This window comes from Taudactylus pleione, unplaced genomic scaffold (genome assembly GCF_031769625.1).
Source record: "Taudactylus pleione unplaced genomic scaffold, aTauple2 ptg000015l, whole genome shotgun sequence".
Classification (NCBI taxonomy): domain Eukaryota; kingdom Metazoa; phylum Chordata; class Amphibia; order Anura; family Myobatrachidae; genus Taudactylus; species Taudactylus pleione.
In genome coordinates this window covers 23,807,409-23,830,230 of record NW_028284417.1, presented here as the reverse complement: position 1 = coordinate 23,830,230, position 22,822 = coordinate 23,807,409, and the positions used below count along the sequence as shown (strand labels likewise).

Sequence of the window (22,822 nt, the reverse complement as noted above, 5' to 3'; positions counted from 1 at the left end):
ACTTATGAACCCCTGAGTGGAACGTAAAAGATTTATCAGTTGGATTGAGAAGGCGCCAAATGTCAGTGAGCTGGAGGGCTGAGCGGAGGAGCTGAATCTGTTTCCAAACTGGGGAGTTTGGATTACGTGGGACAGGTTTTTTATCTATAAAAGGGGTTATCTACTAAATTAAAGTCACCACCCATAATGATAGGATAATTGTTTCTTTGAGCCAAGAAATGGGTAAAATCCTGTAGGAACTCGGAAGTTGCAACATTAGGGGCATATATATTGATTAAAGTATATTTGAAACCCCAGATTTCTACATCTAATAGAAGATATCTACCGTTAGGATCTGATACAGTGTTTAAAATGGTGTATTGGAGATCTCTATGGAATAGAATCGCCACTCCCCTAGCTTTCCGTTTGTAGTCCGCAGAAATACATTGATCCAGCCAAGGGGCCTTTAAGGACGATGCACTACCTGTCAGCCAGTGTGTTTCCTGAAGAAATATTACTTGTGGGCGAAGTTTTTTAAGATGAGAGACCACTTTTTTTCGTTTGATGGGGGAGTTAAGACCCCCCAGGTTCCAAGAAACTATCCCAAAATATTTGTCAAAACAAGAGGACAGAGCTCTTGGGTTTGTTATAGCAGTATTAGCCAATACCCTGACATGGATAGACGTGTTGAATCAGAGACATCATGAAAACCACCTCCTCCCTGTCCCAGCAAACAGGGAGGTTCAGGTGTGTGTACATTCTGCAGTTCGAGCAAGATAATCTCATTATAAGAGGGGGGAAGGCCAGCCAGACTAACTTAAAAAACATACATTGCTTTATCCAACTTTTTCTCAAATTTTCCATTGTTATCCAAAACCAAGCGAGCACCAACAAACATATTGGCGATCGCAGAACATAACTTGAAATAGATTGTTTATATTTATTCACTATCATATTTCAGATTTGTGAAAAGAACAAATTCCAAGTAGCTTATTATAATACAGATACATTAAATCTATGAACCATATCAGGGAAATAAGATAAATTCAATCAATCATGTGGAGGACTGTCTTGTCGTCTGAACATACGTGAGACATGTTCTTTAGCTTGATTCGAATCAGTAAAGAACAACGTACGGCCGTTATTTTGGAACCTGAGTTTCGCTGGATACATTAAAGCAAAACGTGTGTTATGATCATGTAGTATCTTACAGACCTCCGAAAACTCTCTACGTTTCTGAGAAACAGATGCTGAAAAATCTTGAAATATCAAGATACGATCCCCATTAACTAGCAATTGAGAAATTCTGCGATAAGCACGCAAAATGTGCTCTTTCATCCTATAGTCCAGGAATCTTGCGATAACTGGTCTAGATCTACCTGCTACATCTTGCCTTTCTGGGCCAATTCGATGAGCCCTGTCAATATGGGAAAGCAACGTGGCATCTGATATGTCAAGTGATCCTAGCACTGAGGTAATAATGTATTCAGATAGCTGTGAGTCTCGTATTGTTTCTGGAATTCCGATAAACCGGAGATTATTCCTCCTATGTCTATTCTCCAGATCATCTATTTTGGCCTGCATAGCTTGAACGGAATTTGTTAATGTGTCTGAAGAATTTTGGAGCGTATGAGTCTGGTCTTCTATATCACTCATTCTTTGCTCCAGTGTGTTAATTCTAGTTGTGTTTGCCTCTATTTTAGTAAGAGCCGTATCAAATGATGTTTGAATGTTTTCAAGTTTTTTTTACATTTTTTCTATTTGGGGCATTATCAGTTTGGAAATTTCCTGAACCATTTCTATAATTGATGGGTGACCACAAGGAGCATCATCATTAGAGATACTAGCCAATGTGTCCTCCTCATTAGGGGTAGGGGGAGGCTGGGATTTCCCAGTGGATTTGCCAGATCTACTCATTCTAGTATTTGTGCTAGATTGGGGAGTTTTATTTGAAGTATTCTTATGGACGTATTTGTCCATATCCAAGCACCCAGAGACAAAACAATGGAAGTTATTGTTGTCCTATGCAACCAATACAGTATTTGGTAATAGTTATCTCTAAGTATTTATAAGCTCACAGCATGACAATTAAGGGGTTGAAGCCACTCGGAATTGTGCATTAAAGCTATAACATAATGATCACATTGTAGATGTTAGTTTAGAGTGGATCTTAGACTTTGTTGACCGCAACAATTGTATGGTCACTTATTATAATCAGCACAAAAATTTTAAAAAGTTGGCTCAGTGTAGTGCAGGTTTAAAAAACACACAAAAACCCCCCCCATCTACAGAGCATTTATAACTATCATATATCAGCAGTCAACATTTCAGCATTAGCCCAAAGCAACCTTATACGTAATTATACAAATGCCATAAAGAAGAAAACAATACGATGTATTATAACATTAGAAAAACACTTCGCAGGTGTAAAGTTTCTCCACTAGGTGGAGACAGAGTCCAAGAGATCAAACATTCAGAGCATTGAATATTGTCAACAAAACTCTGTGAATAAAGTGTTAGCACCAGAGGGGGAGGGGAGGGGGGTATGAGGGGGAACTCAAGGAGGACAATGTCAGGGGTCACAGACAGGTGACAGGACTGATCACCTTTGATAAGCCAGGTCAGGGTATTCGGTGACCTATATCATAGGCTTTGGTCACTAGATTCACCTAAACAGGGTAGTCAGAGCGCTAGCCAGCACATGCAATACCTGACCCCCGATTTCGATTGTAATCTTCAGATCGACTCCCAGCAGCTAAGCAGGATGACAGAGGCGCAGCGGCTTCACAGCACTCCACAATCCCTTGAACAAAGCGATTGGCCCAAATGCTTGACCACTTTGCAGAGAAGAAGCAGTTTCTCCACCTTTGCGGTCGGCACAGCAGGTAAGGATAACCTGGATAGGTCGCCTTCGGCGTCCGCGACCTCAGTCGGCTGATAGCAGCACCACTCCCACCAGGGATCACACACGGAGCAACCCAGCAGGTCCACAGCGGGCGTAGGAAGCGGGCATATACGGCAATAGGCAGTCGTCACGGCAGCAGTGGATGGTATCTCTCCCGCAGGTCAGGGGCGATCTGTCACAAAATTCCCGCCAGGTTCATGCAGCATTTGTCTACGCGGCAGGTCTCAGCCGCTCCAAGAGTGCCACGCTAGCCTCGTCCAATCCCAGCAGCGCCGATTCCGCAGCAAGTCAGCGGGCGTCAGGTAAGAGCCTCCTCAGGCTTTGGAGTCCTACAAGGTAAACCCCTCTGGTTGTCAGGGCGAGTTCGCGCCAAGCAGGCTCTCGGCGGACACGCAGGCCATTAAATTAATGGCTGGATTCCGGGGAAAAAACTTTAGGCTCCCTGGCAATATAGGTAACCCTGGATTCCTCAGATGAAAAGTGAGCACAGTTAGGCTCCATTTTGTGTTTCGTGTCCTGATGTTACAGGATTCAGTGTCCTTCTCAGGGAGCCAAGATTAAAACGCGGCCATACTTGATGCCCCGCCCACCGGAAGTCTTATTAATTCTATTTACATTATAATCACTAATAATTTATATTCCAATCGAAGTATATGTGAGTATAATCATTACTATTTATTTTTAAGTTGTCATTTGTCAAATTTCCAGTGAGAAATTCAGTAAAACCACAGTTTTACAGGTATGCTTTTATTATGGAAAAAAATATGCAATTTCAGCAATACACAAAATGAATATTTAGTTGGATAGCCTCTGTTTTTAAGAACAGCTTTGATTCGTCGAGGCATCGAGTGAACCAGACGTCCCAGATCTTCAGGTGAAATCACGTGGTACCAGGCCTGGATTATGGCTTCAATCAGCTCTCTCTTGTTACTTGGATTTTTTCGTGATGCCATCACTTTAAGCCTTGACTAAAGATTTTCTATTGGATTTACATCCACGCTATTTCCAAGCCAAGGCAGGACAGTGATTTGGTGATCACCGAACCACTTCATGGAACGGTTGGCGGTGTGGCATGGCGCTCCATCCTGCTGAAAGATATACTTCCGTGGTCACCTTCGAACAAATCCTTGATTGTGAGCAACAGTTTTGCCTCCAGCACTGGTTCTTGATATTTTTTGGCATTGATATTGCCGTCAACGACAGCCAAACGTCGTCCCACACCATGGCTGGCCATGCTGCCCCACACCATCACACTCAATGGGTGCTTCATAGTTGCCGTGGTGCACTTGGGCAAAAGATCTTCCCCAGGCCGATGCCAAACAAATTTCACTCCACCACTCCCGAAGATGCTGATTTTGGTCTCGTTGCTCCAAATAATCTTGTCCCAGTCTTCTTCTGTCCACTACTTGTGTGCCAGAGCCCAATATATACGTTTCTGCCTTTGTTTCTGCTTTAGATATTGCTTCTTTCTTGGGGTCCTAGCTCGCAAACCATTGTCACAAAGTTTTTTTGTATGGTTCGGTCACAAACTTGGACATTAGATTTTTTCATTATGTTGTTGATGGCTTTTGAAGACCTTCGACGGTCCTTCTGCACTCATCTTGTTTTGTAAGCATGGGCTTTCTCCCAGTTCTTGCTCCTGATTTTGTCGATCCACTGTTCGCAACCCTTATGCAGAGTTTCCTTACACCTGACTTTGTTGCCCCACCGCCCAACCTCTTCGCTAATTCTTCGTAGGTATACCCATCCTCACGAAGAGTCATGACTTTGCCTCTCTTCCCAGGCGACCAGTCAACATGTTTCGAGGTATTCGGAGCCATTTCAGTCGTTATTCACACTTTGACCAGAGCTTCAACTAGCTGTGAGGATTTTACAGTAGATTGATTGTAAAGGCTGCCATAGTCTGGATGAATTGAGTGCTAAACAAAGCACATGAGCCTGCATGGATGCTGTGTGGGACCTGCTCCCGGATCCTGTCAGCATGCTGCTTGCTGTGACTGGTGACAGCCTGCATCTTCACCACTGACAGTGGCTGTTAAGTGTATTTGAAAAACCTCTCTCTCTCTTTTCTTTCTCCCACTCTCTCTCTCCATCCCCTTCTCTCTGTTTCCTCTCTCTCTCTCTCTGATAAATCACGTTAAAATATTAAGTAGAAACATCATAGATTAAAATAAAAACATTAAAGTATTGATTTGGTATAGCAGAATATGAATTTTCTGCATAAATATATATTTTTTTTTACTGAAAGTGTCTAGTATTAATTCCACTACTGTACATATTTATTCCATTATAACATAGTGCGCATATTAGCACATACACATGTTTTGTGAATATACATCTTTTTAGTCCTTTCACCAGGTATTTTAAACTGGGTCAATATCAGTTTTAGTGTAGACTAACTTCAGTTATGCTCAATACAAATCAATACCGCTGTTTCTCTAAATCCCGCTAAAAGTACTTGATGCAATTTATTAGCAAATCAATACGTTTAAGTTTTAATACTCAATTCACAAAGAATATTTTTGCTGAACACATGATCCTGCGAATAAGATGAAGCTGATTATGTCATGGTACATACCGAGGGATTCTTGTTCTTAGATTCAGCAAATTTTTGCAAGAATGGTACTAAGTTAGAGGTTGGTTCTGTTGCTTTTTCAGGCTGAAAGAAATATGAGAATTTAAAAAAAACTGGAGAAGTTCGTGTAGACATTATGGGAAACTCATCCAGTAATAACTGTCTCACAAAAATAATACTCACAGGACTATTATCAATGAAAATGAGGAGTAAGCGATTTACATTATCCTAGAAAGAGAAGACAATACAAACGTCACTAAGATAAAGATTAACGCACTTTTTAAATGGACTAAAGAAAATACAAAACAAGCGACCATGACCTAACTTTAACGTAAACATTACAGATATGAACAATGGCTTTGAACTTTCCAATTTATTTCATACATAAGATTGTCAAAGGCAATATATCCAATATTGAATAATTCTCATACAAAGAAACGTACTGTTTAGCAAAGTATTTTCTTCATGAGCTCATGTAAGTGGCTTGCTCCTCACCTTTACTTGTACCTTTTGTGGAAAATAAACCGAGTATCTTTCATTTTTTTGGAAGGCACCTACAGCAGATCTGGAGCAGATTTAATCATGGTGAATGACTATAAAGTCATTTCAAATATATGCGGCAGAGACCTCGGTGCATATTTTCTAAATTGGCGATTTTTAATGAGGTCTCTTTGCAATCTGGCTCTTGAGCAGGTAGCTATTATTTATACAAGGGAGTGCTATACACGGTTTAGGAGTTTGAGTTTACTATATAATTAATGTCAAACACCTATAAAGTCACTTATCTACTATACTTTTTGAAGAACCTACTGGATCAGCTAAAAAGTCCATTGAGGGCAGGAACACAGAACCAGAAAGAATCTCTCTTACAAGCAATGTCAGCGGTCTGGAAAAAAAAAAAGAAAAAAAAGGGATATTAAATGGATATAATGTTAAATGAATATAATGTTAAATGAATAAAGTGCATGCAGCATTGGAAGTTATATCACATTTGCTTGCAATAAAACATATCAATTTTACTTTGATTTTAATTAAAGGTCAGCAGAATGACAGAGAGAGAGCCCATTGACAATACAGCCTAAAAAGTAAGATTTATGATCATATCATTGCCTGTTCAGTGACTAATATTAGCAAAGTTTGTAAAGATGAAGACAATCTTGGACATTTACTCTCTCACTATGTAGCCCTTGATGATAGGGTGCCCATTGGAGTCTCTCCCCCTACAGTATATTTCTGTATGCAGACTATCCGACATTCTACCACTAGCAGCAACTCTCACACATGGAACACTCCTCAGCCCTCCCTGCAGCAGAACTTCTCCTCGGGGATCCTAGATCTTGCTATCGCTCCTCCTCTACAATGCTGGTGTGGTGGACTACAGGAAGCCAGCCAAGGGTCCTGGTTAGTTCAGCCTGACTGTTCGTTGCTTAAAGCTGTGCTTAGTGCATTTTCTTCTGCTAATGCACTTCTGTCATTACTACAGGTCATTTGCTGCATTATTCTTCTACTATATATATTCTTAACTTCAGATTGAATTGTGCTGGGCCTATTTGAATATTGCTCCTATCTTTATTCCCTACCGTTTCATCATTATGTCTTAGAAGGGTAATGCTGCGGTGTCGCTCCCTGTAAAGGGTGGCGCTGTACAAATGTTTTTGGTTGTACCAAGTGTGAAACTAAATTTCATCATGCATGGGGGGGCAGTTGTGAGTCATGTACTGCAGAGGTTCAGAGTGGCGCGGCACCTGCGAATGGGGACGCTTGTAGGGGCATTATCAGAGCAGTCACAACAGCTGGCTGCTAGCAGGCATACGGGCCCATGCTTATTTCATCTTGTGCCTCTGTGCCCCCACAACTGGCAGGACCATCAGGAGGACCTTCTTCAGAAGTAACGTCTGACAGTTAGTCCGTCTTCCATTCTTCTATAAGTCTGTTCAGTCTCCCTGGTTTGGCCTGTTCTGTACGAGGTTTGTGTAGGTCTCTTCATCGCTAGAGAGAATTCGTAAGGCAACCAGGCAGAGTGGTCCTCAAAAGCGAAGAATTCCAGCTTTCAGTCATGGAAGGAATTACATTTGTAAAGGTCTCAGGGGAATAGCCATCTAGATGAGTCATACCTGGATCTTTTTTGGGTTACGGCAGATGATCCCGCTGACACCCAGGGGGTTGAAGCCTTAATCAAGGCTGTCCATCAGGTCTTCATTATCTCGAACTCTGACTCTTCGGAGACTCAGGAGGCCTCTCTTTTCAAGAGGATACGTAACAAACCTGTAACCTTTACCTCTGTTAAATCATTGGATCTGCTATCCTTGGCATGGGTGCATCTGGACCACGAGCTTTGGGCGTCAGGTGCTTCATACAGCCAGTCTCTGCTCAGCATTACCACCGGATATGGCAGGTTTATTTATCCAGGCATGAGAGTCCTCCTTCCATTCATCTTTCCAGTCTTCTTTTGTTCCTCCAGGCAGGTCTAAATGTGGGTTTGCACCTGGGATCCAAGGTTTTTGGCACTGTCAATCTTTTTCCAGCATCGCCTTGCCTTGCTTCTTGACTTGCAGACGTTTATGCACTCTCCGGATCTTATTTTTTCATGATGACAGGGTGGAGCTCTGTACAAAACACTCCTCTTTCCTCAATCAACCTTATGTGGTCCTGGTTCTGCTTGCAGTGGTTCTTCACCAGAAATTTCTTCAGGTCAACCCTTTGATGTTGTATGGCCTCTTAGACCTCGGGTCTACATAAAACGGGTGACTTGTTTGTCATATACAATTCCCACAAGAGGGGTTGGATGGCTGGTGTGGTGGACTACAGGAAGCCAGCCAAGGATCCTGGTTAGTTCAGCCTGACTATTTGTTGCTCAAAGCTGTGCTTAGTGCATTTTCTTATGCTAATGCACTTCTGTCATTACTGTATGTCATTTGCTGCATTATTCTTCTACTTTATATATTCTTAACTTCAGATTGAATTGTGCTGGGCCTATTTGAATATTGCTCCTATCTGTATTCCCTACCCTTTCACCATTATGTCTTGGAAGGGTAATGCTGCAGAGTCGCTCCCTGTAAAGGGTGGCGCTGTACAAATGTTTTTGGTTGTACCAAGTGTGAAAACAAGAGATATGGTAAGAACTTACCTTTGTTATCTCTGTTTCTACGAAGTCCATAGGGTCCACAGGGTTGACCTTGGGGTATAGCTGGATCTGGATCCACGGGCACCACGCAGTTAAAGCTTTCACTGCTCCCAGGATGCACTTGGGTCCGTCCTCCTCTATACCCGCCCCCGAGCCACAGGCACCTCAGTTGGTAAGCAGCCAAGGCCGGAGGAGGAGACTAAACAGAGAGAAGGAAGACTGGAACACACAAGAAACCATACTCACAGAAATGGGAGACGGAAAACCCCTGACCAGCCACACAGCCCATTTGAAGCCAGGTGCGTGGGCACCCTGTGGACCCTATGGACTTCGTAGAAACAGAGATAACAAAGGTAAGTTCTTACCATATCTCTTGTTTTCTACTTCAGGGTCCATAGGGGGTCCACAGGGTTGACCTTGGGGATGTCCCAAAGCAGTTCAACTAAGGGCGGGGACGCTCCTGAGCAGAAAGGAGAATCCTGCCGCCGAAGGATGCATCCTGAGAGGCAAAGGTGTCAAACGCATAAAACCTCAAAAATGTCTGAATGGAAGACCAAGTGGCTGCCTTGCACAGCTGAACAGCGGAGGCACCACGTCTAGCAGCCCAAGAAGGACCCACAGACCGAGTGGAATGAGCCTTAACAGAGGCTGGAAAAGGTAAACGTTCCTGTATATAAGCCTCCCTAATAACAGAACAAAGCCAACGGGCTAACGTTTGTTTGTTGGCAGGCCAAACCCTCTTATGAAAACCAAAGAGGACAAACAAGGAATCGGACTTTCTTACAGAAGCCGTCCGATCAACATAAACTCAGAGCACGGACAACATCAAACGAAGCCTCACCAGCTGTAAGATCAGGAGATTGAAAAGCTGGTACCACAAGTTCCTGATTGATGTGGAACTTAGAGACTACTTTAGGCAAGAACTCAGGACGAGTACGAAGCACAGCCCTGTCCTGGTAAAAAATTAGGAAGGGGGGACTACAGGAAAGTGCCCCCAACTTGGATACCCTCCTGGCCGAAGCAATTGCCAGGAGAAACACAGTTTTCAGTGTTAACCACTTGAGGTCAACGGACTCAAGAGGCTCAAAGGGAGGTCCCTGCAGGACCCGAAGAACCACCGCCAAGTCCCATGGAGCCACTGGAGGCACAAAGGGAGGTTGAATTCTAAGAACACCCTGGAAAAAGGTGTGAACATCAGGCAGTGTAGCGATCCGACGTTGGTACCATACAGACAGAGCCGATACATGAACCTTCAGGGAAGCAAGACGTAAGCCCAGGTCAAGACCTGACTGCAGAAATGCCAAAATCCTAGAAACCCTGAACACCTGAGGATCAAAGTTTCTGGACTCACACCACTGAAAGTAAGTGTGCCACACTCTGTGGTAAATCCGTGCAGAGGAAGGCTTACGCGCCCTCAGCATGGTACTGATGACAGTTAGAAAAACCCCGGGACCTTAAGACGGCTGTCTCAAGAGCCACGCCGTCAAAGACAGCCGACCCAGATCCGGGTAAAGGCAGGGCCCCTGAGACAGCAGGTCCCGACGCTGAGGTAGAACGTACGGCACGTCGATGGACAAGCTCATGAGATCGGAGCACCAAGGACGTCTGGGCCACGCAGGAGCCACCAGCAGAAACATGCCGCCGTCCTGTTTGATTTTTCTGAGTACCCAAGGTAGGGAGGGAACAGGTGCGCTAGGTGAAACGTCCATTTCACAGACAGCGCGTCCACTAGGCTTGCGCCTGCATCTCTTGTCCTTGAGCCATATACGGGCAACTTGCAGTTGTGACGGGAGGCCATCAGGTCCAACTGCGGCAGTCCCCATTTGTCCACGAGAAGTTGAAACATCCCTGGGTGAAGCAACCATTCCCCGGGATGCACGTCGTGACGGCTGAGGAAGTCCACCTCCCAATTGAGGACTTCCGGGATGAAGACTGCCGAGATTGCCGGAAGGTGGCACTCCGCCCAAGCCATGATCTGAGACACCTCCGACATCGCAGCTCGACTGCGCGTCCCTCCCTGGTGATTTATGTACGCCACTGTGGTAGCGTTGTCCGATTGCACCTGAACTGCTCTTCCGTGAAGAACGGTGCATGACGACAGTAGAGTACGGTACACTGCCCGCAGCTCTAGAACGTTTATGGGAAGGACGGCTTCCTCCGACGACCAACGGCCCTGAAGAGACGAGTGGGTCACTGCCCCCCAACCCCGGAGACTGGCAACTGTCGTGAGCAGAACCCAGTCCGGGATCCAAAAGGGGCGACCCTGGATGAGATGAGCTGACTGAAGCCACCACACCAGAGACTGGCGCACTTCCGGGGACAAAACCAGCATCTGGGATCGGATCCGGTGAGGTAACCCGTTCCATTCCGATAGAATCTGCCCCTGCAGGGGCCTGGAATGGAACTGGGCAAATTCCACCATGTCGAATGCCGACACCATGGACCCCAGGACTCTCATTGCCGAATGGACCGACACCCTGCCACTGCTCAGGCAACTGTGTATCCTCAGTTGTAGGGAGGACACCTTTTCCGGAGTCAAGAAAATCCTTTGTTGACAAGAATCCAGAAGTGCTCCCAGATGGACCATCCGTTGTGATGGGACCAGAGCTTGGGGAGCTTGCCAGCAGCAGAAGATCGTCCAGGTACGGCAACAGCCGTATACCCTGACCCCGAAGGTGGGCAGCCATAACTGCCATCACCTTGGTGAACACCCTTGGAGCCGTGGAAAGGCCGAAAAGCAATGCCCGAAATTGGTAGTGATGGTTCAGGATAGCAAACCTCAGATACCGCTGATGTCCCGGTGCTATGGGCACATGGAGATAGGCGTCCTGGATATCGAGGGAGACCATATAATCCCCGGGTTCCATCGCAAGAATGATGGAACGTAACGTTTCCATCCTGAACCTGGGAACTCTGAGGTATTTGCTCAGAGACTTCAAATTCAGGATAGGGCAATGAGAACCATTGGGTTTCTGCACCAGAAAGAGTAGAATAGTACCTCATCCCGTGCTGAGACTGCGGAACGGGAACAATGACCCCTGCTTGTAGCAAGGATTCTATAGCTACCTGAATCTGGACAGCTTTGGTCTTGTTCAAAGAAGGACTCGTGCAGAAAAACTGGTGGGGCGGCATGAACCGAAAAGACAGGGCGTACCCCTGAGAGACTACTTCTCGAATCCAGGCATCCGTGGTGGTATTGTGCCAACACTGGGCGACTTGGAGAAGTCGGCCTCCCACTCTGGGGTCCCCCAGAGAGAGGCCCGTCCCATCAGGCAGCAGGTTTATCCTCCTGCTTGGAAGAAGGGCGCCGAGCACTCCATGCCTGCTTCTTGGGCTTGGCTGCGGACTTGGTCGCCGAATGTCTCGGGAAGGACTGACCCTTGGCCTTACCCTGAACGCGAAAGGACCGAAAGGCAGAACTCCTCACTTTAGCCGGCGCAGAGGCCAAAGGGAGGAAGGCCGACTTGGACTTAGCCAAAGTATCAACTATTTTGTCCAAATCCGGACCAAATAGTAATTCTCCATTAAAAGGCAAGGCCTCCAGACCCTTTTTAGAGTCTGCATCAGCCCACCAGGACCTCAGCCACAGTGACCGCCGAGCAGACACCCCTGCAGCCGACACCCTAGAAGTGAGCAGGCTGGCATCCAAAGACGCTTCCCCGATATAGGAAGCTGCATCCCGCATCTGTCCCACTGACGCTCTCTGGATATCCGGAGCATCATCAGGAAAGGTATCCTCCAAGGCATTGGCCCAGGCCTCAATGGCTTTAGCCACCCAGGAGATAGCCATGGACGGGCGAGCCACCGCCCCGGAAAGAGAATAAATGGACTTTAAACAAGTCTCCACCTTCCTGTCCGTGGGATCCTTCAAAGAGGAGATAGACGGCAACGGCAGCGCCGCGCTTTTGATCAAGCGGGTGACGTGGGAATCCAGCGCCAGCGGAGTCTCCCATTTCCTGCAATGAGATTCAGGAAAAGGATAATTTGACGCCAACCTCTTCTGTGGACGGAACCTCTTACTGGGTAATTGCCAGGCCGCCGCCATATGATCCGTTAATTGATCAGACAGGGGAAACACATTCGATGTTACCTTGGCTTTTTTAAAATTAGGAAACTTCGACCTAGGGGCTGGTGCATCATCCTCTACATGTAGGATCGCCCGCACCGCCCTAACTAAGGCTGAAACATTAATGGAGGACTTTGATGCCATGGGGCAGGAGGTGGAAGCTGAGTCCTCATGGATTTCTCCATCATCTGAGGACACTTCCGAGTCCGACAACTGCGTAGCCAGTGAACTCACAACAGGACGTTTGGGCGTCCTTGGTGGCACATCACTTTGCAATATCGACTGAAACGCCGAGGAGGAGGCCGCCAGACTCTGTACAGAGCTGGAGAGAACATCCACCCAAGGTGGAGGAGCCGTCGGAGTAAAACTCTGAAAAAGCACCACAGACTGTCGTGTCCCTGGAGGAGACTGGACATACAAAGGCAGTCCCGAATAAGGACCCACAGTCTGGGCCCCGCGGGGAGACTGCAATATTTGCGGATTACCCGGGGAATGGGGGATGGTGGGCTGGGGCAACACCCTAGAAGGGACCACTGATGGGACCGATAACCGGTCCGCAATGGACGCCAGCACCTGTGAAAACATCGCCCAAGGAGGGTCCTGTGACATAGGGGGGGTTGGAGGGGCCCGGTACCAGCTGGCACCGCCCGCACAGACCATCCTGAGATAAGTCCTCCCCATCAACTCCAGCAGCACAGCGTCTGCAGGAAAATAGCACAGGAGCCACAGAGCGCTCAGTCTCTCCATCAGACATGATACAGTAAATACACAACAAATACATATCACGAGAGGAATTATGGTGTCAACACCCGTGCACTCACCAGTATGCGACACAAACAGCCCAGTTATGGTACTGTGTAGCACACAACAGTATGTGACTGACCCCACAAATACGTGATTTATATAAGTGAGGGTATAAGAAAACGCCCTTCCCCCACACACCTGCCGGGCCGTAGGAGAGGGTAAGGGATAGGTATAAGCTGACAGTAATGGAGAATAAGTCACAGACAGGCAGCACTAGCAATAGTCACATACAATGCAGAAAAGTTAGTACTCACTGCACCTTCCGCTACAATCAACCGCCCAGATTCAGTGTCTGGGAGGGCTATAGCGCTGTGCACACTGTCCTTTAGCAGGGGAGAGGTACACAGGGGGACCGGTCCACTTGATACCGCGTGGGAAATCTGTGATGCCTGCCAGTGAAGATGGCCGCCGGAGACCTCAGAGGAGGAGTGGCCGAGAGATAAGAGCAGCTCAGCGACGCCAGACTGCGAGTTGAAAGGCGCGCTGAGCTGAGGAGCCGCTAGACAGGGAAGGCTGCCTCCCCTGGCTAGCAATTAACCCCCGGGTTGCCGGTCCCGCTTCCAGCCTATCACCCTGGTGGTCTAGCGGACATGCGGGGTATTCCTCTATAGAGGGGGAGTCCGCCGCCGCTGCTAGCCCCTAGATAGTGTAAAAATAAAGCTATGGGGCTGCTCCTGCAGCCCCACTGCGACAGGGTGACCCGACTCCGGCCGGGCACCAACTAAAACTGAGGTGCCTGTGGCTCGGGGTATAGAGGAGGACGGACCCAAGTGCGTCCTGGGAGCAGTGAAAGCTTTAACTGTGTGGTGCCCGTGGATCCAGCTATACCCCAAGGTCAACCCTGTGGACCCCCTATGGACCCTGAAGTAGAAACTAAATTTCATCATGCACAGGGGGGGTGGGGAAGTTTTGAGTTATGTACTGCAGTGGTTCCAAGTGGCGCGGTACCTGCGAATGGGAAATGGCTGGCATCGATAGCTTATATTGCTCGAGGCCAGCCTGTGTCTTCCAGGGTCACAGCTCATTTCATTCAGTCAGATGACACCTCCTGGGCTGCGCGTCATGGGGCTTCGGATTCTCAGCTGTGTAGGGCAGCCACATTTGTTAAATTCCACCATTTCAACAGCTTTGCGTCCGGGAAGGTCAGCTTTGGACGTCGGGTGCTTCGTACAGCTACAGCAGAGTATCGCTTTGGGACACTCCCAGCGTTTTCCAGTACCCCGCAGCAGAGGAATGAGAAAACAGGATTTTTGTATTTGCCAGCATCTAAAGGTGGATTTTTTAAGACTATGCCTTGGAAAAGACCTCTACTCTAGCAGATTAAAACGCGTTAGCAGTTGGGGAACATGATGCTGTGTAGACCTCCAAAACAGGGAAATAACCAGCCTGGTCCAGTGGTCTATTCCCGGAGAACACAGAAACCTTTGGAGGCTTGTAGAACAGCTTTACTCTGGTAGGAGGCCAGTTTGCTTCGTGTTTTCTTGTTCTGTTGCATGTATCTTGTTTTTATGGATTAGACTGATTTTTACAGAAATGCGCTATGAAGTATCTTCTCTCCATTCAACTTCACCTCAGAGAAATCGGTTATTATGAAGGAGGAAGGTCTGGTAACCAAATTATGATTAGGCTCATTCCCACATACTGTAAATTGTGAGTGCTCATTAACAAAGGTGTTGGATATATTTCATCTAACGGTGGATTGAAGACACACTTGTATGTCCCTACCTTGGAGAGAATATTTAGATGAAGATTTTTGTTGGCTTATCAATCTCTTGAGGGAATACTAGGAGTAAAACGTCTCAATTCTAAAAGGGTATATTTACTGAAGTGAGTTTTTAGAAGTGGAGATGTTGCCCATAGCAACCAATCAGATTCATCTTAACATTTAACTAGCACCTTCTAGAAGATAATAGCTAGAATCTGATGGGTTGCTATGGGCAACATCTACACTTGTAAAAACTCTAACGTTAGTAAATTTACCCCTAAGTATTGTTTATATTATGTAAGCAAATACGCGCTATAGCGCGTATTTTACTCGGAAATGGACACAGGGGACTCACTTTTTCAAAAGGGGTGGGTCCCCGGGGACGCGCTCCACCAGGATTGGCTAGTTGTAAATTGATTGACAGCTCCCTGGCCCAGCAGCAGGGAGTCCCTATTGCTGATGAGCGGGGTTGACGAGTGGAGGCTGGTTACCCCAGGGAGGAGCAGAACGCGGGCGGCAGAAAGTAGTCCGCAGCCGTTGCCGCGTCCGCGCTGCCCCCTGGCTATTCCCCTAGCAGCAAGAAGCCCTCATAGGTCCTGCGGCTGAGCTGGAGCAAAGCCAAGGTGGTGCTCTTCTCTTCAGGGGATTCCACCAAGCGGGCGGCCGAGGTACTGCCCTTGTACTGCGGCAGACAGCAGCAGAGCGTGAACGCGGTGCCGGGGAAGAGGAGAGCGGGGAGTGTGGCGGAGTGGAAGTTGGGGAGATGGAGCAGGAGAACCTGCTGCAGGCCGCTGAGGTGAGAAAGGGGAGGGAGCTGCCAGTGCTGGGACCAGGGCTCCACGGTCCCCCCCTATCCCCGGCCGGTCTTTGAATTGAATCACTCGCAAACGGAGCAGCCAATCAGAGGCGGAAGCGTCACGGGCTGTGATCATGGAGTCCGGGACTGCAGGAGGACAGTGCCCGGGAGGAACCAATACCCAGGTGCTGCCTAAATAAACTTGCATCCGTACCAGCTGTGTGGGGGTGCTGCGGAGGCTAACGGCTAACACTCTGCAATTAATCAATGTGGCATGCGCGCAGGGGGGTCCAGAGGGTAGTCCCTCAGGACTGATAGTGTTCATAATCAGTTAGCGCCTTATCTCTTTACTAACCCCCAGCACTTGCCTGCCCCTAAGCCCCTCCTTACCCCAGAACTGCCTTCTCCTAACCCATTTCTTAACTCCCAGTACTACCCAGCTGCTATATACCCTTATCCCCATCCTTCCCCAGCACTGCATGAGGCTAATACCCTCCTTGCCCCCTAGTACTGCCCCATCTGCTATCTACACAAATCCCCTCCCTACTTCCAGTACTGCGTGCCCCTAACCCCTTCCTTACCCCCTAGTACTGCCCCAGCAATCTACCCTTATCCCGATCACTACATGCCCTTAAACCCCTCCTTGCCCCCTAGTACTGCCCCAGCTGCTTATCCTCCCTACTTCCAGTGCTGCATGCCCCTAACCCCCTCTTTGCCCCCTAGTACTGCCCCAGCTATCTACACTTATCCCCAACCCTATCCCCAGCACGGCATGCCCCTAACTCCCTCTTTGCCCCCCAGTACTGATCCAACTGCTATCTACACTTGACCCCCTTCCTACCCCAACTGCAACATGATCATACACCCCTCTACCCCCTCCCTGCACCAACTTCTGCCTGCCCTTACACCCCTTTACTCAAACTGTTACTTGTGCCCAACACTGTTCCAACTGCTGCCAGCCCTCACCCCCCTCCCTACCCACAGCACTGTCTGCCCTTAACCCCCTCTATCCCAGCTCTATCCCAACTGCTTCCTACACTTAACCTCCTCTACCCCAACTGATACCTGCCCCAGTACTGTTCCAACTGCTGCCTGCCCTCACCCCCTCTCTGCCCACAGCACTGCACCTGTTGGCCATGTAAGATCAAGGCAATGTAATTATAAGCTTTATCCGTACTGTGATATGAGTGACTTCCCACGATCTATGTGTATGGCATGTGGGGTGGTCTGATGCTACTGTTTATGGCGAGCTCAAAAGCATAATAATATGTGATGAAACCCAGAAACTCTGGAGTAGGACCCCAATTGGTTAAAGTGAGGGGTCCCTGGGACCCACAATTTTTTTAGCTGAGCCAGATCACTGTTAAGTTGTGGTGCCAAGACCAACTCAACTATTTGTTGTATTTATATTGCATGTTTCTGGAGTAGGGTGTAACTCCTTGGTTTTTGTTGGTCCAGGCAGCCTAGGTGCACTGGAAAGGTATAGATAAACATTTGATAGTAGCTACTTTAAGTACCACATAGCCTGGACTGAATTGTACTTAACAAGGAGTCCCTACTATTCTTAAAGCCAGTCCAGTCTGGATAGTGCAGGGCTAGTTCCAATAAGGTGGATGAAGGGGTACTAAATAAACAGAAATAATAAATATTTTATTTCCCAATTGGACTACGATGGATTAAGAAACTTTTTGTTTAAATGTAAAAAAACATGATAGAGGGTTAAAGTCTACTTTGAAAAGTGTGCATTAACCTATTGTGTTTCTTCCGGTAGAACATGTAGAGGCAACAGTTAATTGGCATAATGTTACCATACAGAGTGAGCAGCCATATTTAAGAATGTAATTGCCCATCAAAGATATAGGAAGAGAGACAGACAGACTCATCAGCCATAACCTTAAAACCAGGGGCATATCTACCCATTGGCCAGGATGGCACTCGCCAGGGGCGCCGTCCGGCAGTGCCACCAGCAGCCAAGGGGTGGACTACCACCGCTAGTCCCCCAGCCCCACAAGTGTAGGGCAGTCCACAGTGAGAGCGCTCTGCCCTACACAGCGCGGCTGTGTGTTTGTTATAGCAGCCAGCCAATGACAGTCAGACAGACTCTCACTGGCTGTTGCATCATCCATGGAGGGAGCCAGCTGGAGCTCACATATGAGCTCAGTCTTCCAGCTCCCCCGACAGCGGGTGATGGGAGAGATGTCATGACGTCTCTCCCATAGTGCAAGAGAAGAGCCGGGACTCGGAGCAGACAACGGCGGTCGCATCAGGAGCGGGGATCAGGTAATTTGTATAGGGGGGCCACTACTGGGGGCAGCACTACAGTGGGCACTATAGGAAGCACTCTAGGGGGTGACCGCTACTGGAGGCACTGTATAGGGGGGACTACTACTGGAGGCAATGCAGCATAGGGAGGATTACTACTGGGGCACTGTATAGGGGGGGGACTACTACTGGGGGCACTGTATAGGGGGGGGGGGACTACTACTGGGGGCACTGTATAGGGGGGGGGGGGGACTACTACTGGGGGCACTGTATAGGGGGAGGGGACTACTACTGGGGGCACTGTATAGGGGGAGGGGACTACTACTGGGGGCACTGTATAGGGGGAGGGGACTACTACTGGGGGCACTGTATAGGGGGAGGGGACTACTACTGGGGGCACTGTATAGGGGGGGGACTACTACTGGGGGCACTGTATAGGGGGGACTACTACTGGAGGCAATGCAGCATAGGGGGGGGGGATTACTACTGGGGAACTGTATACGGGGGACTACTACTGGGGCAATGTATAGGGGGGACTACTACTGGGGGCAATGCAGTATAGGGGGGACTACTACTGGGGGCATTGTATAGGGGGGACTACTACTGGGGGAAATAAGCATAAGGGGGATTACTGCTGGGAGGACCGTCAGTCCATTACATTGCCAGGGGCGCTTGGATCCCTAGATACACCACTGCTTAAAACCATTGACATTTAAACAAATGAGGTGACAACACAAACAATGTAATTTACCTGCTATCTGTTGCTTTAGGAGGTAGAATGAAAGGAAAGAGCAACTCAGTAAGCTTTCTGAGGTAGCAAAGTTCATCTCTGCGACTTCTCAAAGCAACATGAAGATCAGGTCCATATTCATCCAAAGCAGCTTGCTGGAGATCCGATGCGTGTTTTACTAATAAGAAAGTAAGGGGAAAATGTTACATGTATCCAGTAAAGGAATAGACTGTAGTGTACCAACTATTTACAACACACACATCCTCATAGACACACTACCCTGTGATAGCACTGCTTTATAGGGCAAAGATTCTCATTTCTACATCTTCAGGAAACCTAGGTGATGACATACCTAGCGTTTCTATGTGACTCTACATAGTCTGTCTTCAAGGTATTAACCCAGGAAACCAATTCTAATGGTTCCCAACGTATGCATTGCAGAGTGGTCTATCATGAAGAACCCACTTCTAGTGTGAGTGTTAGAGTATGGATAGGGTGTTCCGGCCACTAAGGCATCTCTCTAAGCCACCATGGCACCATAAATATACACACCAGCATATGTAAACTCTAATCACAGGCTAATTATTGGGTTTCAATTTACCTTTTTGCCTTGCTTTTGCGATTATCTCAATATGCTTCATAGCGGCTTTCAATAACTTTCCGGTTATAATGCATGGAATATCCACCTAGACATGAGCAATTATATTATTTGCAGTGTTTGCAATGTACAATAAAAAGCAATGTAAAGTTATGTCTGAGGTAAATCTTGGTGCGAGGAAGCATTGTCTTTGTACACACACTTTCTATAATAAAGCTAATTCCTAGTGAACCAGTAAGGGAGTATTGTTGTTTACAGATTACAGATGAGTGTCAGTGCACCTACAATCCCTAGAGAGCAAACCCGGTTCCATTATCATATCTACACCAGATGTTTATATTTGAATAAATGTATTTATTGTTATTATTGTGACCAATTTGTGCCTTGTATTTAATCAATTCTAATAAAACATAATTACTTTACCTAATTTGTTTATATTCCATACTCAGCAATGGCACATCACAAGTCAATACATAAACAGCAAACAATAAACATTCACATTATCGCTAGGGAAAACAAGCAAACAAAAAAGGATTCACCTTCTGTATTCTCCGTACAAGAACGGATGCAAAGAATCTCAATGTCAGCCTCAGTTCATCCACAAAAGACTCATCTTCAGTTATATCGCTGCCATGAGCATGTAAAAAAAAAAAAAAAAAAAAAAAAAAAAAAAGGGTAAAAAGAAATTGATTAGAAGGGAATTTATCATATAGATACGCACCCTTGCAATGCCATCAAAACAGATGTGTGTGTAATATATATATACACATGTATATATAATATATCCACATGCATACATCCTCAGAGTACTATATTATGCAGGACTTAACTAAAAGTCCTCCCCAACACCCAAGCCACAAAAAACACTTTCCCTGTGATTACTCTCTATCAATCGGCTATTAATGTACTTAGTGCTGATCCATATAAACAGTTTCTCGCCTTGTGTTTGAAATGGAATACAACAATAGGGATATACAAATGAAATGGGGCACCTTAAAGATATATTGATCTCTGTGCAGTGCCAGACATGCCGTTTTCATGGAGAGCAACGAAAAACCACAGTAGATAGTTATACCACTATAGGTGCCCATACACGGTGCAATATCCACCTTGCGACGTGGCCTGACGGCCGACATAGCGGGCGGTCCCCACACACGGAGCGATCGGGTGCCCGACCGCCCGATATGCTGGCAACCCCCTCCCCCACCCAAACAGCGCTGCATGGGATCGTACATTGCATCCCCAGATCAAGTGAATAAGCAGTAAGGAAGTTTGATGTACGACCCCCACGGGAGCACACACTGGCCGATATCATGACCAAACACTGCACGAAATAGCAGCGATATCGTATCAATCCATCAGATCGGCTGCTATATCGCACCGTGTATGGGCACCTTTAGTCCACTTTCTCACATTCCTATCAGCACGTGACATGTTATATATATCAATAATAATCCAAGCTAACGCATTTCATTCATGGCTCTCTCTTGGACTGAAATGTTTAAATTGTGTCTGGCCAAAGTTCACCAATACCATTCAACATCTAACAGAGATCAAATGTTAACAGACACTGACAGTAAATTACAGTTGAACCCAGACCATGATTGTGCGGTGTGCGTCAGTTCCAATAACACAGGATTTGTCCATTCAGCCAAAGTGCTAAATCTGTTACAAGTATTATGAACAGGAACATGACTGACTGTTAGCATAAAATTTTGAAGTTTCTAGCTACTTTAACAAATAGGAATTCAATAACAGATACACAGAGTATTTGAAAACAGAAGCTACCAAAGTTCCAAACAACACAGCATGACCTGACCTCTCCTCTAGTCATATAATATTTCGCTACTTGCATAATAAAATAGTTTATTATTTTTAAATAATTTAACAAAAACAAGATTCTGGGTTACTAATGCTGGCCATACACACTACAATTATCGGGGCGATCCGCCTGATATCGGTGGATCGCCCCGATAATTGTAGTGTGTGTGCAGGTGACCAAGGGTTAAATATTGCTCGGTCGGGCATGCTGGATTGTCCAGCATGCCCGTCCGATGCGATATTTACCTGGTAAACTGTCGGCTGCATCAGGCAGTGTATGCCCAGCGCGGCCGACAGACAGACATTTCCTGTGTTCCTTCCTACGGAAGGAACAGGGAAGTGTCTCCTCCCTCGGGGGCGGAGCGCAGATGTCTGCCGAATACACTGTGAGAGAAATCTCACAGTGTATGCCGGCGACATCTGCGGCTGGCAGCCGGCCAGATAAAATGTCTGTCGGTCTGACAGACATTTTATCTGGCCGTGTATGCCCAGCATTACCGTAGAATCAATTCCTCTGAGTCAATCTGGGAATCACTGACGCTGGGATATGAGGGAGGGGCCGAGGAGTAGGCAGTAAAAATAACTGACTGACAAACTCCCCCTCCCTTATACACACCTCCCCTTTCTCTAACTCTCCAGTTATTTGACTAGCAAAGCCAAATCGAGAAGAATAAGATGAACATAAGAATCCATCACACACTTCAGGGAGGGAACTCAATGATTCCCAGATGGACTCAGAGGAATTGATTCAACGGTGAGCAACCCAGAATATTGTTTCCTCTTTCATCCAATCTGGGAAGCACTGACGCTGGGACTTCCCCAAGCAAGCCTTAAGAGGGAGGGGGATTACGCATATGCAATGCTCTACACAAAACCTTGCGAGCAAAACTTGCATCTTTAGCCACAAATGTGTGGAACCGATAACATTTGGTAAAGGTGTGCACTGAGGACCAGGTGGCCGTCCTGCACAACTGCTCAATCGAGGCACCCTGCCAAGCTGCCCAAGAAGCACTCACAGCCCGAGTCAAATGTGCGCAAATGGGATCAGGTACTGACTCGCCCAAGGTTATATAGGCCTGCTTGATAGTGGAAGTAATCCAAAGAGCAATAGACTGCTTAGAAGCTGGCCAACCTCTTTTATGGATGTCAAAGTACTAACAGGCTGTCTGTCTTACGCAAGGCAGAAGTCCTATCCACATATATTCTGAGTGCTCCTACCACATCCAGAAACTGGACAGGACTCTCTGGATCAGGTGAATGCAATATTGGAACCACAATCTCCTGATTTAGGTGAAATCTGGAAATCACCTTAGGAATAAAGGATGGCATAGTGCGGAGAACCGCTCGGTCCTTATGAAAAATCAAAAGGGGAAAGCTAGCTGACAGCACAGCCAACTCCGAAACTCTACGAGCTGATGAGATTGCCAAAAGAAAAAGCTACTTTCCAATTTAACCAC

General features: G+C 46.9%; 1 protein-coding gene across 5 annotated transcripts in view; it reads right to left on the bottom strand.

Annotated features, from left to right (window-relative positions):
* Positions 1 to 22,822, bottom strand: part of SNX14 (sorting nexin 14) — a 146,814-nt gene that overhangs the window by 102,247 nt on the left and 21,745 nt on the right. For all 5 annotated transcript variants that reach the window (XM_088472009.1, XM_088472007.1, XM_088472010.1 and 2 more), the window contains exons 6-11: positions 20,084 to 20,171; positions 19,548 to 19,632; positions 18,968 to 19,124; positions 6,270 to 6,345; positions 5,643 to 5,687; positions 5,463 to 5,543 (exon numbers count right to left, since the gene is read on the bottom strand). In XM_088472009.1, the coding sequence (XP_088328135.1) occupies positions 5,463 to 5,543; positions 5,643 to 5,687; positions 6,270 to 6,345; positions 18,968 to 19,124; positions 19,548 to 19,632; positions 20,084 to 20,171 (532 nt within the window). The remainder of the gene's footprint in view (positions 1 to 5,462; positions 5,544 to 5,642; positions 5,688 to 6,269; positions 6,346 to 18,967; positions 19,125 to 19,547; positions 19,633 to 20,083; positions 20,172 to 22,822) is intronic.